A 17,511-nucleotide genomic window follows, 5' to 3' on the forward strand; every position below is an offset into this window, starting at 1 on the left:
GAAAGACACTTCCTCCCTCGCAGTCATAATTATGAAGAGAGTAACGCTCTAGATCCTCTGCTTGTGCAACATCTGAAGCAGGGTTAAGCCTGTTGAGAAGAGGAGTGGATTGGAAGAGACGGGGGGGGAAAAGTGCAAAGGGGAAATTGTATACTAGTCGACGAGTAACGATGGAAACCGCTCTTGAAACGTGTGAGGCGGCTGAGCGATAAATGCAGATGACCAGGATGGGAGATATAAAAGACGGATAGAGGGAGGATGATAGGTTAATGGAGGAAGAAGATACAGTGCAGACTTGTCTGTTTAATATCACAGAAAACATGGCTGTTTAAAGGAGGCATCAAAGAGACTAGGGTGCAGCATAAATTTAACTGACACACAATTACAAATGCAAACCATCCACACACACACCCCAATCAAACAGTACAGTTCGGCCCAGGTTTTATATCAATAAAAGTCTACGCCAGACTCGGTAAAACATCAAACATATCAATGAGCATGATCGTAAAAGTTGAGAGACAACATTTAGACCATGAACCGAATTCATCTGCATTCCTCTTGTGTGGATCAATTGCGGTTCCCCTGTTGAAAATGATGACAGTAAAAATTGTTAACGGGCATTTTACTGTCTCCAAATGTTGCTTAAAACGTATCATGTACTTATTGTATGACCGAGCCATACGTGTTTGTATCCGAATAGAACGCTTGTTGGACACTATTGAGCGACCCAACTGGTAACACGAGTGACGCAGCAATTGTCGATTGTGAATGCATTTGAAAACACCTACCATCCCATTTCAGATAAACACAGGGAAAAAAACCAATGCGGTGGGAGCGTTTATTGCTAAAGATTTGCATCCCCTCTCCATGGTCGAAGGTGTTGAGTTTGGTCTCGTAATGAAAACGCTCAACCCTTGTTGTGCTGTGTGAACCAGTGATGGTTTAAGTCCCAACCTATGTGAAACGGTTCGATTAAGGTTGGTCATACCTGCGGATTTGGGTGGAGGGATAAGCAAGATCCGTCCATGCATCTATTTTCTGAGCCGCTTATCCTCACAGCGGTCGCGGGAGTGCTCGACACTATGCCAGCTGTCAACGGGCAGGAGGCAGGGGACATCCTGAACTGGTCGCCAGCCAATCACAGGGCACATAAGGACAATAGTTGCACTCACAATCACACCTAAGGGCAATTTAAAGTCTCCAATAAATGCATGTTTTTGGGATGTGGGAGGAAACTGGAGTCCCCGGAGGAAATCCACAGAGGCCACTGGGAGAACACGCAAACTGGCGTAAGCAAGAACCAAATTTTAAAGATTTTTTTTTGTTTACATCTTTGTGTTTTTAATGTTATGCATAATTTATGATTCTGTATTTTCACATGTATACAATAACTTAAGGAATAAAAGTCATGAGGAGTTGTTTTTAAAATAATTGTTCAAATGAATTGAATTTAGTATTCAGCACACAACAAAAGGCAGTTTTGCTGTTGCTGTCATGCCAAATAAAAAGAAATTTAAGAGGGAAGAAGTTGTTCTCTATGCTCAAAACATATACTAAAGATATTCCGAACCATGGCCTAAAAATTGAGGTGCTCGTGCACACCCCCTATTCTCACAGAAGTGGGTTGTCGAGGTTTTTTTTTTTTTTTTTTTTTTGGCTTTTGCTTTGTTGTGGAGCTGTCATGTTAAACGGTGGTGGTCAAGGAGGGACACCGCAGGATGAGTTATGAATTTTTTACTTTTCCATTTCCTCTAGGAATGTCTGGAATTTTAAGAGGACAGGACCACTGACTTGATAGAAACATCTGATGATGATTGTCTGCGATTATGTTAGCTAAGCATGTGCATTTCTCTTGCAACAACCCGAGAGAGAGAGAGAGAGAGAGAGAGAGAGAGAGAGAGAGCAATATCATGGTTGCAGTGCAAATACTAACCAGCTGATAAAGGTTGAAGGTTTCATTGTAGTTTATAGGAAAATGCGATATAATGCCAGATGGAAAGAATAGATACGTTTTTTTGTTGAATGTGTCTTTGGAAGTTCTTATTGGTAATATAGTTAGTCATTCATATCTCTTTTAGATGTTCATGCACATAGGGGTGGATTTGTGTTATATTTGTATAACCCGATTAAACACATTCCTCAAATGTCTTATTTGACAGGCCTGCTGCTAAAAGATAAATATCGTACACCAACTACCTTTTGAAGCAACAATATTGTGTTGTTTGACCTATACCTGATAGCTTTTACAATAGAGTAAACTGTTCTTGTCCTTGCCACGGCGAACCCAAATAGCCTACGTGGTAGTTTTAAATATTGGTAGACCAGCCAGGACACGTCACGTTGTGTTAGTGCTAGCTCTGGGCCGTTGTTACTGTTAAGTTATATTGAGTTCTTGTATATTTGACCTGGCTTCTCCACACTGTTTCAGGGAAGTCCTGACCAAAACAACTGTGTAAATAAATCCCAATTATTTTACTTACGACTGAGTAGCCTTACCTTCACCCCAGACTAATTCTAACCTTTCTTTTGAGACAAAGTCTGAATCATGCAACAGTCCTTTCTAGGCATGTTCTAACGTGAGCGTGGGCCCAAGCTGCATCACAGTAGGCGCACAAGTTTACATCGAGAGACAACACAACATGCTGTGAGTGCCAGACTCAACACGGGCCTGTTAACCTGCAAATAATGTAATTTTATTGAAAAAAAAATCCTTTTGAGTTTTGACCAAAACTCCAGCGTGATTCCTGGCATCTCAATTGTGTGTCTATTAGATTGGCGAGTACAGAATGTGGATGCAGATTTATTTATTTATTTTTAATCTGAAATAGACGTCAGAACAAACTTTTGGTTTACATTAGCAGATATGAAGGACACATAGTTTTAACCTTGTAGAACTGCTGCTCGGACAATACAGTCTTTGGCTGTAGCGATAGAACAAGGAGATCTTCATTCCATCGTTCTGCTTTGCATGGCACTTTATGGCACCGCAATCCTATCAGGTGGAATTTAGAAACGCTGCTCTGCAGTTCTACATCCTCCTGAGCTAAACTACGCGAGACTGCTGCCAAGTGAGCTATGCACAAACACTTTTTATTTTTTTGGTCTCCCAGCGCAGAGAAATCACCGTGGCCAAATTAATTTTCTTCCTTCTGCTCGTTGCCGCTGTAACCGGAGGGATGACTGAAGCGGCGAGGCAGTCCGAGTAGAAGAGATGGTGCTGCAGGAGAGGCGGAAAGGAGAGCAGAGGAATTTTAATGTGGCTCTGTCTGTCTGTCGCTGCCTGCCAAAGAAAAGCAATTACTGTCACGGCTTTTCTCACACCGTTCTGAGTGTCTACTTTGTGTTATTTGTGCGGAAATGTGTGTGTGTGTGTGTGTGTGTGTGTGGTGTGTGTGTGTGTTGTGTGTGTGTGTGTGTGTGTGTGTGTGTGTGATGGTGTTTGAGAGGACAGGGATTTTCCGTGTTGCATGTACAAATGGCAAATTGGCTTATACACAGCAGGTTATTTGGGAGCTGATGGAGATCTCTTTTTTTCCCCCTTCATGTTTCTGAGGCGCCACTTTGTTTCTATAAAAGGTTCATTCCATCACGTAAGCCTCTGCCTCCGCAGAACACCGAGAGGCACTCAACTGAGTTATCACTTGAGTTTTAAAGATCTTCAGTTTTTAATTGGTTAGAAAATGGGTCAAATGTAGATTGCGTTTGACTGATCTTCTGTGATCCATCTGTTATGCGTTTTAGTGTCCTTTCAACGAACATTACAGATATCCTGTGTACCGTAGTATATATTATTTTACATCATGCACATGGTAACTTTATAAAAGTAATTTTATTGAGCAGTTGTTATAAAAACACTAAAGTAGTTGCCACTCTGAAAGCCAACTATGAAATGGTCCTTTTATAGTTGGTTTGGCCACACTTTGCACAATTGTTGACTTCTGCTTTGAATCGCACAATATATGGAGACACTGAACCAGCGGACATCTTTCCAATTCTTGGGGAGAGAATCTGATGGATTGTTCAATGGAAGCTCATCCTCGATCTGTGCAAATTGACAAAATCAAACTTCAGGTGATTTAGTCACACTGCCTTTGGTTCTATATTCTAAATTGATGATGTATGTAAAAAAAAAAAAAAAAAAAAAGTAATAATAAATTAAGGTGAGGGTGGCACAGTGCCGCAATTGTAAAGTGTTGACCTCACAGTTCTGAGGACCCGGGTTCAATCATCAATACATGTGCTCCCCGTTCCTCCGTGGGTTTTCTCCGGGCATTCTGGTTTCCTCCCACGTCCATTAATTGGACACTCTAAATTGTCCATAGGTGTGATTGTGAGTGCGACTTGTCCGTCTTCGTGTACCCTGTGATTGGCTGGCAATTCAGGGTGTAACCTGCCTCCTGCCGGATGACAGCTGGGATAGGCTCCAGCACTCTGGCAGCCCTTGTGAGGATAAGCAACTAAGAAAATGGATGACCGATTAAGGTGAATATAAGGAGCGCCTATATGCACTAACTTGCGTACCGTTAAATTTAGAGGAGCTGCAGGTCACAACGCAGTCTAAGACATCAATATCGTGCTAGCGTTTGGTTGGATTGGACGTGCAAACTGGCCTGCAGCTTTTTAGCGGCACATGTGTTACACCATGTGTTCAGTTTCTTCCTAAAAGCAAAACTGCTCTTGGAACTGTTCTTCGAGGCAGGTTTTGTTTCTATAAAGTCTTCGAGTTGTTTTGACATGTGACCTAGCGTATACAGTATTCACATTGGGCCAACTCGTCAAGCACGCCCTAAGTGACCCCTCCAACTGTGGATTCTACTCCTCCCAACCACATATTTGTCATCAATTCATGATACGTCACTCACTGACCTTTGGTTTGTTTGGGCTTATTTTTATTGACCAAAGGGGTAGTAGGGTGACATTAACAGAAAAAAAAGGTTATTGTATTCTGAGAACTAAGTATTGTTTTTTGAAAAATGAGGTGTAAAATTATGAGGTCTGAATTTCAACATGTACATCACCGTACATGCAATGTTTACTGTACTGTACTTTGCCTGCGACACACACTCATACTCCCCAACCGTCCCACTTTAGAGGAAGCATGGTGCAAATTGCCGAATCGTCATATATAGATAATACCTGGCGGAACAAAGCCATTGTTTGCATTGTTGCTCAATAAGCGTTAACAATTTTCATTTCCGTTTGCATTTAGTACATTGTCATTTTAAGTGTCAGCAGTGGAATAATGCTCACGATGACTTTCAAGTCTTTCTGGATGTAACGAAGCAGCCTGCACATAAGAGGCACCCCAGACAGACTGAGAAGGACAGACTGTGGCGCTTAGAAGATGAACCGCAGGAGCGCTTGCTAGCTGAGAGGAATGAGCAGGAAAAGAAATGGGATAAGCGACTGCTTCATCGGGCTCACACACTCCCCTCATTGTGAAGTGCTCTTTTTATGTCTATCTCAGGTGACGTTTCCAGGATGCGGAGGTTCGCCTACTGCAAAGTGGTCCTGGCCACCTCTCTGGTGTGGGTGATGCTGGACATGTTCATTCTTCTTTATTTTAGCGAGTGCAACAAGTGCGATGACAAGAAGGAGAGAGGACTGCCTGGTAGAGATGGTGAGTATTCGTCTACGCTTTCTCAATGGAGGAAATAGCAAAGTTGACTCACGACGGTTTACGTCTCCTCCAGACCCCCTTGCTAGGCCGCGGGATGGGCCCGGAGAGGGAGGGAAGCCTGTGGTGATCCCAAAGGAGAACCAGGAGAAGATGAAGGAGATGTTCAAGATCAACCAGTTTAACCTGATGGCCTCTGAGATGATCGCGCTCAATCGTTCATTACCCGATGTCCGACTCGAAGGGTGAGCATCCTGCACGCTCCTAATCGGCCGTAGTCTCACGTTTCTTGAGACAGTTCAAGTTCTCTGTAGAATGAACGTCAGAGTTTTCCATTGCTGGCTTAGGCCACCACGGTTGTGAATTGAAGCGATGTAAAATTACCCTCCGTTACACAGACTTGTATATTACCTCTCAGTAAACAAACGAACAAAAATAACACACATTCTCTTGATTTTACAGTACAGTTTTACAACTTCATGGGCTACTTAAAAACATTTACAAACTATTAAACTTAATTGGGGATGCACTGATAATGATACCAGTAATGGGTTTGGTGCTGATACTGTCCAGGTGTACTTGCACTTGAAAAATGTACTCTAATCCTATGACACCCATACCGATTTACTAGCCTGATATACAGTATCCCGTATTTTCCGCACTATAAGGTGCACCTAAAAGCCTTTAATTTTCCTCAAAAGCCAACGGTGCGCGTTATAATCCGGTGCGTCTTATATATGGATCAATATTGAGACTTTAGTGCAGCTCCATCTAACGGATGCATAACGTAACCCCGGCCTCTACTGTAGTGTCTGGTCTATGCGCCTTATAATGCAGTGCGCCTTATATATGAAAATAGTTTTACTATGGGCCATTCATTGAACGGGCGCCCTATAATGTGGTGCGCCTTATAGTGCGGAAAATATACAGTACTTTCCGGGCAGCTGGAATAGGCGCCATGTCAGCCATCTGGAGACAGTTTAAGATTAACATGAACGACAACATTAGCCGCCCTCCGGAGCGGAGGAACGTGGAGCCGAGTGCTAGAAACTGCGGTCCGCGCTGCTCGATGCTAGACCGTCAAACGGCCATCACAAAGCCACAACGTGGCACATCGAGGAAACCGAAGCCATGGCGTGATTAAAATATCACTTCACTTGTCCGAGTGACACTTTTATTTTACACCCGAAATGCCTTTTTTACAGGCTACATTGAAGTGAAATGTGTGGCAAGACTGTTAGAAAAACATGCAAAACACATACATTGCTCAAGAAAACATAATCATATTTCATTGCGATTGCAAGACACGTCATTGTCCAGTTTCAGCACTTGGTATTGGTGAACCCTCCCTTGTACTGTGTCTAAGGAAAAAGTGGGATTGGTGCACATCCCTCTTACCGTTGACTTGCATTTGGGACTTGCATGTGTAAATATTGAGGAGTTTTGTAGAAATATTGACTGACAGGCAAGGGCACACGCAGGCAGGTACACCCACACTCAACCGACTACAAAGAAAGAAGACATTGATCCGTGAAATGTGTTTTAGTCTTTGAACGAGCCTTGATTATGAGGTGTGTTTTCCCTTCAGCCTCTTCACTATCTGCTTTTCCAATTAGGAGATAAGCCCGAGTCAATATCGACGCTGTGTGTGTGTGTCTGTCAGGTTGAAGGAAACCGGTGAATGTATTCGGCGCAGGTCACCATTTGCTCAGACTGCAGAGCGTGAAGACACCGGCACTTTATTTTCATTATTGTCAGCAGGGCTATTCAGAGTGAAATAAATGAGCGGGGATAGGTCATTCTGACATTACAGTCCAGTGTGTGCATGTGTGTGTGTTTTAGTGGGCTAGTGTGCGGTGGCGCACGTGCATCCCATGGGCGGATCTGTTCATGCGAGCATTTTCCATGATTACATTTTCTTAAGAACACCTCACATTTTGCCCTTTTAATGTTCTGACTTTTTTTTTTTTTTTTTTAAATGGGGGCATAGTTTCACGTCCATACTTGTGTGATGCTTCACTGTTGACCAGCCCCTCAATTCCTCCAAACCTGTGACTCATCATGCACATGACTTTTTGCGAAATGCTGCTCCACCTCTGCTCTAATAGCATACTGCACATAGCACTTAAGACCAAAATCAACAGAGGGTGACACTCTAACATGTGTCAAAACAGCACCAAGTCTTCCAGTTTTCTGTCAGGTGTTGAACTCAAAGTCGTATGATCTGTATACAAACAAAAATCATTGGAAAGTGTCCTTGCATGGATATGAGTCACATGTCAACTTGGCTTCTTTTTAAATATCAACACACGCACGTAGTCACACACACAAACAGTCAGTATCCCCAAGCAACACAATGCTCAGTCATTTACGAGATCCGATTTCGATCCTCGGTTACGAATAACCATGGTCTCCCTATGCTAGCCTCTTGTTTGTTTGCTCGCATTTTGGCTTCCTCCCGCCTCCCAAACACATTCCATCCGTCCATTTTCTTTGCCGCTTATCCTCACAAGGGTCACGGGAGTGCTGGAGCCAACCCAGCTATCAACGGGCAGGTGGCAGGGTACACCCTGAACTGGTTGTCAGTCAGTCACAGGGCAAGTATCAACACCATCACTGAGCGGGAATCGATCCCCCGCTGCCCACGTCAAAGTCAACAACTACACCCAAAAACATCCACCTTCGGTCAATTGAAAGTAAAATAGTCCGTAGGTTAGAATGGGAGTGTGAAAGGTTGTTTGTCTACGGGTATATTTGGTCCTCACTCCAGATTCCCAAAACCCTAATAAGAGAAATGTTATAGAAAATGAGTGGTTAGAAGAATCAAATAATGCATATATTTTTAAAGGTCCACTGTCATGAAATGCACGATTCGTAGTATGTTATTATTGAAAAAACTTTGTTTTTATCCCTGCCGCTCAGAGGTGGATCGGTCGGAGAGGTGGCTTGGCCGTGATCCGCATATCATCTAAATATGGCTCGAAACAATAGGGTAATGTTGCCCCAGTAGCTTCACTCAGTTGTGAGATTCTTCGAAAAGAGCTTCCGTGTCAGAAGGGGCGTGTTCATCTCCCACATTAGGACACGGACAGGAGATGCAGCCAATATGGCAACCACGTGGATGTCGAATGAGACTTCTGCAACTTTGGACATGGATGACCCGTTCTCCGCTCATATTTATTTTTTCGTTTGGACATTGAAGTGAATTACATTATATGTATTTTTCATTACAATATCTATTTTAGAATGTTTATAGGGATGACACTTGGGCGTTAAAGTGTAATAAATACATTGTGTTGTGGTGCAAGGCATGGCTACAGATACTTAAAAGTGTTACACTGCTGCTTTTGAGCTTTCCAGTGGATTTGTCAGATGGTTACAAAAATGCAGAAAATGTGCAGACTTATCCTTTTAATATCAGAGAATGCGCATGTCGTGGCCTCTACTTTGGTTTTTGACCTAAATAGTGTGCCAGATGCGTGCCCTTCTCGAGCTCTTTCTCTGACTGTCAACCAATAAAATACGTTTTTTTCCCCTAATAATGCTTTCTTAACATTAGCCCTGAGTCTAAATTTAGAGTTTTTGTGTCATTAATCCTTTTATTCTCCCCTATCTTACCTTTTATCTTGAGATTTCGACACATGAAGATCATTTTTCATCTGAAATGATTATAAACTGTTTAATCTGTAAAGCCCTGGAAAGAAGCCGTGCTCTTTCCCCCACGTGATTATTTGAAGATGTTCGCGTTAGATACATGCATTTCCCACACTGACTTACTCTTGCAAACATTATTAGATGTGACAATTATTTTAAATACGTATTAAGAAAATTTGCCGTGCCAAATGACTTTATTTGAACAGATACTACTTCAAGAGGAACGAGGGGAAAAATTAATGAGCGGGGCAAACCAACTGTCATCGCACTGCCCTAAATATGTGCACGTTTGTAATTTCGGGATTATGCGCCTGTGTGCTCACCGATTATTCACCCTCAGTTTACTTTGTTTAGGGCACGCTTCTAGGGGTTGCTGATAATGATATATCTCAAAGTAACAACATGGTGATTGACACGATGATGCCATGAATGAATACATTGGATTAATGTCGAAACGGCACCTTCTTGGTCAATCCTTTGCTGCAGTGTCTATGTTCTGTATTCCGTGCACAGGTGCAAGAACAAGCTATACCCTGACAATCTGCCCAGAACCAGCGTGGTGATTGTATTTCACAACGAGGCGTGGAGCACGCTGCTGCGGACGGTCCACTCTGTCATCGACCGCTCTCCCCTCACGCTCCTGGAAGAGATTGTCCTGGTGGACGACGCCAGTGAGCGAGGTACACACACACACACACTCATGTATTTTCATTTGAACCTCATTTTTATTTCTGGAGCACCTGTGTGATTTTCATCAGGTCCGTGATGGCCAGTACAGTCGGCACTTCTGGTGTGTTCCGCTCCACTCCGTGCAATACTGTTAATCCCTCTTTGGTGGTGCGGATTAGGCCTTTAATTCGTCAATTGCTGGGATTACGCTTTGCTATCACGCCCGGGCTGCTGCCACCACGCAGCCCCGTTGCATCTTAGACTCAGGTGTGAGGCGAAGGTTGTCTGGAGCTTTTAAGACACCAGCACACGAACTTTTTGATCTGTCTCCCCCACAAAAGGAAGGAGGCAAAGGCCTGTAATCCACCCCCTGTAGTTTGTCCGTATTTTGTTTCTATTTGTGTTGTGTTACTGGTTTGTACCGTGATCTTTTTTTTTGTCCCTACCAAAAAGTCATCAATGAATTTAGATTGTCTACAGCCTACAGGTATTCATGTATTATTCTGTAAAAGGAACGTTGAATGTTGTTTTTACATTTACGAATGTGAATACCGTAATTTCCGGCCTACAGAGCGCACCGAATTATAAACCTCACCCAGTAAGTACATTTGTAAAGGAAATACCATTTGGTGCTTACATTGGACGCAACTGTGTAAAAGCTGCTAATGCCCACATTGAAACACGAGATATTTACAAAGAAAGATGGTACACAAAAAGAGTTTTCAAAGTTTTAATACCTGATCTTAACATAGGAACAACATGGTAGCACAAAGAGGGCTGGTTTAAAAAAAAAAAAAAAAAAAAAAAGCAGCCACGGCAGCTACACAAGCAACACAGTAGCACAACACTAACAAAGCCGGTTAAAAAACAATGTACGTAAATCACTGAGACGCAGCAGTAACACAACAGAAACACGCTAGCGCGGCGCGAGCACCGTGCTAATACCAGTAAAAGTCCCTTCTTCGGCACATATATTCCAGTGGTCTCATTCTTACCTTTTCCGCTCGAGTGCCCCCTTGCAGCTGTTGGGGGGAAAAAAAGCACAAATTAGCCGCACCACCGCATAAACTGCAGGTTTGTAAGCGTGTGAAAAAAGTCGTGGTTTAACGGCCGGAAATTCCGGTACTTTATAAATAACTCTTGATAAGGTGCTCTTGAAAATGGATACTTTGCAGTACCTAGTAGTTATTACCATACAGTCTAAATCATTCTAAGAAATGTCAGCTCCAAATCATTTATGCAGCCATTTTCTATATGCAGTACTCATTAAAAGATCTGAGAGATAAAAAAAAAAAATCTAATTTAACTCGTAGCTCTATGAAATGATATCCAATTTAAATCAACGGCATGTTCATCTGGATCTGACCTGGACTGAGCATTTGGTATGGAAAAATACCATTTTGTTTTTTTATCACGCTCTCATTTCTCATACGAGCTCTGGATGTATTTATTTTGTTCAGAATTTGGATAGATGACTAGATGGATAAAATGTAATTTTGAAGCTAGAAAGTGCCTCTGAGTGCTCTCATCTTTCATTATCGTGTGCCTTAGATTTCCTAAAGCGGCCGTTGGAGCAATACGTCCGAAGGCTGGAGGTTCCCGTGCGGGTGGTGAGGATGGATCAGCGGTCCGGACTCATCCGAGCTCGCCTCAAGGGAGCGTCCATCTCGACGGGCCAGGTTAGTCAACGCTGTGCGCTCGTGAGAAGCATCCACCCCCAATGAAGTGCGACGTATATAGCTGACACTTATGTGGAAATTTGATGTGTATATACATATATTTCATTTTATTTTTTTACTTTTTTATTTGTAGGTCATAACTTTCCTGGATGCTCACTGCGAATGCACAACTGGCTGGCTGGAGCCGCTGCTGGCTCGCATCAAACAAGACAAGTAAGACATGAACGCGCTCAAGCACCAAACTGGCGAGCTCGTCTGCAGGGGGTGGGGGGGCTCGCCCCGATGTTGATTATTAGATGGCTAATAATTCATGCTGTGTTGGCCGTATCACGGAAGCACACGTGAGGTTTGCAAAGGTGAGGCGTGGCAGCGATGACATTTTCTGCTTCTGCGTGTCCACTAGGAAAACGGTGGTGTGCCCCATCATCGACGTGATCAGCGACGACACCTTTGAGTACATGGCGGGTTCGGACATGACCTACGGAGGCTTCAACTGGAAGCTCAACTTCCGGTGGTACCCGGTGCCCCAGAGAGAAATGGACCGCCGCAAAGGAGACCGCACACTCCCTGTCAGGTGTGTGTTTGAGTGACACGATAATTCACTTCAACATATTGTACTCGGGCGCTTTGAGCTGTAATAGCTCAGTAATTACATTTGTCACCGTTTGACTTGGCACCGCTAATCCTTGATCCTAAAATGATCACAATGGAGATAATTATTGAATAGTGAAACTATTTTTTTTGTTATATCCCTTTGTGAATGCTTGTGAATTCTCGCGCTTGAGTCGGAGTGTCTTTCTGTATTTCAGCCTTTCTCTCCTCTCTTCTTCCTGGTCTTGTTTCTATGCTGACTTGACTTCATTACTCAAGGTCACGTGCATATTTTAATGACTTATGTAACGTACCACGTCACTTGTTTTTTTGCAAGCCGTCTGCGAGACGCAGTTTTCCCCAGGTCCCACACAAAATGTCGACATTTTCAGTCCGTATCACTGCGAATAAATTGTTTCGGCGCTTCGACGTGGTGAGGATGGTATAAATAGCAAGTGTAATTGATGCTTTATTATCAGCTTATGCATGATTACGGAATTAGTATGACTCAAATGGTATTATCGGCACGTGTGCACGTAGCGGGCGTTGCATGTCAAGCTGCGGCTCTCAGCGTTTAGATGTCAGCGCAGGCACACATCCTTAAGGGAGTCCAACATCTTGGAATTGCTGCCACGTCTTTGGTCCGTTGAGAAAGAAAGAAAGAAAGACCAAGCCAGACAACGACGTGACATCTTCGCACCTGAAAATTTAATGTATGCAGAGAATTTGCAAATGCGCTTTTTATTTTCTGATTGTTTTGCATGTGGTTAAATTGATTTGGTTGAGGTTATTGCAGCCTTGAAAAAAATCCTCCGTCTCATAAATGTTTTCATGTTATGCTCTATGAAAATATGAATATGTGGTTTTCGTTAAGCGTTATACTTAAAATGAGACTGTTCTGACTGAATTATGCAGGGAAAAAAAATCTTAAGGATTCACGCACTAGCGTACAAATCACTTACTTTCGGTTTAATGTAAATCGTTTTTTAGATTTTGGTCCATGTTTTTATCATTGAACATTTGTTTTTTTTATTGCAGACAACAAACTACGTGACCACATTTTTTTGCATTTAAATCCATTCCGTAATCTGATTTTGTTTTGTTTTGATAGTGACTATCTGTTCTGCAAGTTGGTATTTGTTCTGCTACACCTGAGCCACTTATTATTTTTCTCCTCTCCGCTCAACGGCAGCGGCCCGCCGTGTTTTCTCCTTTTACGTGGCACGCCGGCTTTCGTTTAAGTGAACTTGGGCGTCGAGAAAAATAAGACGCGCGCTGCAAGAGAGAAAATTATTTTTAGAATTGGAACGCGGACTGTCATCGCACCGCTGTTAAATGCCGACGTAAGCGTCTCAACAACAGCAGGAAAGAAAGGGGAAAAACAGCACGAAATGTGGGACTTATCTGTTTTGGGGTTTTTTTTATCCATCCATCTATTCTCTACACCGCTTATCCTGTTCGGGGGAGCTGGGACCTTCCCCAAATGACTTTGCGCCAACGGCAAACTATGCCAGTGACGGGGCACATATCGTGACAAATAACCTTTCCTTCTCACGTTTGCATCATCACTGAATGGAAAGAGAATCCACCTACCCGCTGTCGTGCAAATGAACCACGATTACCGTCATTACCGGCCTATGAGCTGCGACTTTTTCCCCACAGGATTTCAACCCTGCGGTTTATGCGGCGATGCGGCTAATTTGTGCATTTTTTTCTAACGGCCGCAAGGTGGCACTCGAGTGGAAAAGTTAAAAGTGAGACCAGTGGAATATATGTGCCGAGGAAGTGGCTTTTACCGGTCCGGCCCTATTAGCGCTGTGCTAGCATATTATTGCCGTGTCTCAGTGATTTTTACCAGTATGACTTTTTTTTTTAACCGGCCCTGCTAGCACGGCGCTAGCAAAAGTGCGAAGGCGCTAGCATTAGCGTGGCGGCGCCAGGGTTCAACTCTCTGAGTACCGTCTTTCTTAGTAAATATCTCGTGCTTCAATGTGGGCACTTGTGGCTTTTACACAGCTGCGGCAAATGGTATTTCCTTTACAAATGTACTGGGTGAGGGGTAGGAGGAGGAGTGGTAAAGCGTTTGCCTCACAGTTCAGAGGTCCCGGGTTCAGTCCCGGAGCTGCCTGTGTGGAGTTTACATGTTCTCCCTGTGCCTGAGTGGGGTTTCCTCCGGGCACTCCGGTTTCCACCCACATCCCGAAAACATGCAAGATTAATTGGACACTCTAAATTGCCCCTGGGTGTGATTGTGAGTGCAGCTGTGTGCCTCGATGTGCCCTGCGATTGGTTGGCAACTAGTTCAGGGTGTACCCCGCCTCCTGCCCGTTGACAGCTGGGATTGGCTCCAGCCCTCACTGTGACTCTTGTGAGGATAAGCGGCAAAGAAAATGGATGGATGGGTGTACTGGGAGAGGTTTATAACCAGGTGCGCTGTGTCGGCCTGGAATTACGGTACTTGATGCTTGTGATCTTTCAAAAAAAAAAATAACATGGCTTCTTTTCCAGGACTCCCACCATGGCAGGCGGCTTGTTCTCTATCGACAGAGATTACTTCCAGGAAATCGGCACATATGACGCAGGCATGGACATCTGGGGCGGCGAGAACTTGGAAATCTCTTTCAGAGTGAGTGGAAACGTCCGTGAGCTTTGCGACACGGGCGCCTCCTTCCGCTCGCGGGGGCCGCTCACGTTGGCAGTAACCTTCCAACCCTGCGTGTTCGTCACAGATCTGGCAGTGCGGGGGAACCCTGGAGATCGTCACGTGCTCGCACGTGGGCCACGTCTTCAGGAAGGCCACGCCCTACACGTTTCCCGGAGGAACGGGACAGATCATCAACAAAAACAACAGGCGCCTGGCGGAAGTGTGGATGGATGAGTTTAAAAACTTCTTCTACATCATCTCCCCCGGTGAGCACGTGCGATCCATCCATTAACCCGCTGACACTCTTGATATCGCCGTGATGGTCCAATGGCCCGGGATAAGTAATTTCACGCTAAGGCGCCGCAGTTAAAATTATGCACATGCAAAGGAGAGACGTTTGCGAAATGCAAAGTGAGAAATATTGGTTTTCCTAAAATTTGCATCCCCAGAAGTCGGTCTTAGGTTTTACGGCAACATTCAGTATGTGCCTTTTATTTTTCCTGAGAAAATCTGTTGCTTTTCTTCACTTTGACGTCAGATATTTTGTAACTTGCACGTCTATCTACAATTTGTTCACACCAAGAGGCTGAAAATCTCGTTTTACATAAGCATTTCTCCGATTTGAATGCATTCGATTGATTCTGTAGTAAACGTAACATTTATACCGCGGTTATTTTCAAGGAAAGATCTCCATCTCATTTCTAACAGCCTCGTCAAATGCAACCAGTCGGGAACAAGATTCCATCCTGCAAATAATTTACACTTTTGTTTGACTTTCATGAAAGTCTTTGTAATGTGTCACATGCTAACATGATAAATATCCATGATAGTTGGAAGAAATTTCAGTGGAAGCTCAAAGACTCCACTGTGACACAGTAAAAAAACTGTTCCGGGATGAAAAGGGTCAGATCCTTTTTTTCTGCTTTGACCTGACAGAAGACAGAACAGGACACGAAAAGATAGATCATTGCGATAGAATTTGGGATGGCGGTCAGCAGTGCGTCCTCCTGATTTCCAGTCAGGTTTTCCCCGGCTGTCGGCCAAGTAGGCAAAATAATTCCAGATGACTCCGTGTGAGTCTGCAAGGGCTGAAGAAGTTTTTCACCCAAAAAAGGCGCCTCCCTCTTGAGACACATAGTTGGAGAGGTCTGGTGCTGCATTTTATTTTTTCCTTGGAACCGTCCATCCATCCATTTTCTTTGCCCCTCATCCTCACAAGGGTCACGGGGAGTGCCGGAGCCAGCCAATCGCAGGGCACATAGAGACAAACAACAGTCGCACTCACAATCACACCTCGGGGCAGTTTAGAGTGTCCGATTAATGTTGCATGTTTTTGGAATGTGGGAGGAAACCGGAGTGCCCGGATGAAACCCACGCAGACACGGGGAGAACATGCAAACCCCACACAGGGAGGGCTGGGATTGAATCCAGGTCCTCAGAACTGTGAGGCCAACGCTTTCCAGGGTGCTGCCCTTCCTTGGAACCGGTACTTTTTAAAATCAATCTACAATATAGCTTTCGCTTGTAAAGGTACTTTTATGGTACTGGTACACCTTCCAACGTGTTAACGAATACATGCATTACGTTGGTAGTTAGCATTTGACTACCCAGCATGCATCATTTTCATTGTCTGCCTTCATTCTTGCTCATTTTCTATTTTACTTCATGACAAGATGGAGACTAACATGCTCCACCAACTGGATGTTTTTTGGGGTTTTTTTTTTCAATTCATGAAGGTTTCTTGCTTTGGTGCATCTTTTGCTTTCGTATCTGTATCAGAAAAATGGGATAAGTCTTAATTTAAAAAGAAATGTGATTATTAAAAAAAAAAGAAAAAGCACGAATTGGCAAAATTAAATTGGATGGGATACAAGCAGCAAAAAGTAGCTGAGCAGCTTTTAAAAATCCGGAGCATTCAGACATTTGTCCTGCTGTCTATCAAGGACAAAAATAAATAAAAGCACCATCTGATGCGGCGAGAAACTGAAATATTGCTGCTAGGATGTTGATGAACCTGCATGTGGGTTGTTTCATCACGGCCTACGAGTTGTAAAAACAAACTGTTTGCGTGAACTAAATACAACTACTCTATACTGACTAAATGAGTGTGTGTTGTGTGTCTTCAGGCGTGACCAAAGTGGACTATGGTGACATCACGTCTCGGACAGTTCTCAGACAGAAGCTTCAATGTAAACCTTTCAGCTGGTACTTGGAAAACGTCTATCCCGACTCCCAGATTCCCCGCCACTATTACTCGCTGGGAGAGGTACACACACACACACACACACACACACACAAATACTAAATACAGTAAAGCCTCGGTTCTCGAGTGTCCCATTTTCAAACGAAAATTTTGAGATTTTTCTTGCTTCTGTTTTCGAACGAAAATCGGTACTCGAACCCTCCCGACAAAACCCGGAAATAACGTATTGCGAGTGGCCAGACCAGTTGACCCACGACGTGCTTTGTTTTGAATTGCCACGCCGTCAAAAAAAACACGGAAATAACATAATGCGCGCGGGCAAGCAGCTGACCCACCCACGATGTGTTTTGTTATTGTCAATTCAAACAACCCCCCCCCCCCTCCCCCCAAAAAAACGGAAATGACAACGCGTACGGCGCAACCAGCGCACTTTTGTCATTCTGTATAACGCAGC

The 17,511-nt window shown here is 43.8% G+C and overlaps 1 protein-coding gene across 1 annotated transcript in view; it reads left to right on the plus strand.

Annotated features, from left to right (window-relative positions):
* Positions 1–17,511, plus strand: part of galnt1 (UDP-N-acetyl-alpha-D-galactosamine:polypeptide N-acetylgalactosaminyltransferase 1) — a 43,825-nt gene that overhangs the window by 22,629 nt on the left and 3,685 nt on the right. The window contains exons 3-11 of the mRNA XM_061819491.1: positions 5,468–5,620; positions 5,694–5,862; positions 9,785–9,951; positions 11,492–11,619; positions 11,753–11,832; positions 12,023–12,193; positions 14,719–14,836; positions 14,940–15,120; positions 16,981–17,120. Coding sequence (XP_061675475.1) covers positions 5,482–5,620; positions 5,694–5,862; positions 9,785–9,951; positions 11,492–11,619; positions 11,753–11,832; positions 12,023–12,193; positions 14,719–14,836; positions 14,940–15,120; positions 16,981–17,120 — 1,293 coding nt within the window. The 5' untranslated portion in view covers positions 5,468–5,481. The remainder of the gene's footprint in view (positions 1–5,467; positions 5,621–5,693; positions 5,863–9,784; positions 9,952–11,491; positions 11,620–11,752; positions 11,833–12,022; positions 12,194–14,718; positions 14,837–14,939; positions 15,121–16,980; positions 17,121–17,511) is intronic.

The sequence above is a fragment of the Syngnathoides biaculeatus genome, chromosome 5 (genome assembly GCF_019802595.1).
Source record: "Syngnathoides biaculeatus isolate LvHL_M chromosome 5, ASM1980259v1, whole genome shotgun sequence".
NCBI lineage: Eukaryota > Metazoa > Chordata > Actinopteri > Syngnathiformes > Syngnathidae > Syngnathoides > Syngnathoides biaculeatus.